Source organism: Crocodylus porosus, unplaced genomic scaffold, assembly GCF_001723895.1.
Source record: "Crocodylus porosus isolate Cpor-Errol unplaced genomic scaffold, CroPor_comp1, whole genome shotgun sequence".
NCBI classification, from domain to species: Eukaryota; Metazoa; Chordata; order Crocodylia; family Crocodylidae; genus Crocodylus; species Crocodylus porosus.
The window spans coordinates 29,588,534-29,589,591 of record NW_017728949.1 but is presented as its reverse complement, the minus strand read 5'-3'; the positions used below and the strand labels follow the sequence as shown (position 1 = coordinate 29,589,591).

The 1,058-nt window shown below is 37.1% G+C and overlaps 1 protein-coding gene across 1 annotated transcript in view; it reads left to right on the top strand.

Moving 5' to 3' along the window:
• Window positions 1–791, top strand: part of WDR75 (WD repeat domain 75) — a 25,597-nt gene extending 24,806 nt beyond the window's left edge. Inside the window, exon 21 of the mRNA XM_019554351.1 lies at window positions 483–791. Within this exon, the coding sequence (XP_019409896.1) occupies window positions 483–687 (205 nt within the window). The 3' untranslated portion in view covers window positions 688–791. The remainder of the gene's footprint in view (window positions 1–482) is intronic.
• Window positions 792–1,058: the final 267 nt, after the last annotated feature.

The window sequence follows — 1,058 nt, the reverse complement described above, 5'->3', positions numbered from 1 at the left end:
TGCAGCCTAGGCAGCAGCATTATGGCTTCTTCCTGTGGTGGCAACCAACTGCCTGAGTGAGAACTACAGCTCTGGAGGCTCAGCAGCACTGCATAAAGAAATTGTAGGTAGATGGGATGATCAAAGGTATGTAATGCATGCAGTTTTAACTTGCAGTTAAAATAAGGGATTAATGCTATTGGGAGTCTTTCCACTGTCTTTCAGAAATATCAGGCCTCATTACTTTGTGGCGGTTGGGTGTATATGGAGAGGCTAGCACAAAGTGAAAATGTGATAATGCTGAGAGCATTTAAACTGCCAGATTTTTAGGATGTGTATTTTGTGTATAATGTACTAGTACAAGTTTATGCATACAAAATTAGAGAGCAGAACATTTATGTTAAAATGTAACTCTAATTTGTTGCCATTAATTAAGGTACATTTTTATTTTGACATGTTTTACAATAAACTAATAGTTTATTTGGGGTTTTTTCCATTTGCAGTAATGGAGAAGTAGCTAACGAAGTAGAAATGGAAAGTGAAAAAGCCGAGGATGAATCAGATGAAGACATAGATCATACTGCAATGGAGGAAGATCCAAAGCTAACAGAGTTTTGGGGTGAAATGACACCAAAATTGTCTAAGTCTCAGGAAAAAGAACTGCGTAAAATCAGAAAAACAGACTTCAGTTGGATTTCTGCTCTGTAAGAGTATCATGACAATTTTGCACTTTCTATTTTTATTTTTTTTATTTTTCATCAGAATTCCTTCTTAAACGGTCATATGCACAATTAAATGCTCTTCTACCAAAATGTGGTGTTTTTGTTTTGGGGGTTTTTTTTCAATCTTTCATTAATAATTTTGGAGGATGGAGTTGCATGTACATTTAGCAAGGTTCAAGGTGACCCCAAGTCGGGTGAAGTTGCAGACGCTCTTGCAACTAGAGTTTGGAGTGACACCAGATAAATTGAAGATATTGGTCCAAAGTCAACCAGATTGAAATTTGACAAGGACAAGTGCCAAGTCCCTAAAAGGGTACTTGGAATATAATAGCTGCATACACAACTACAGACTAGGGC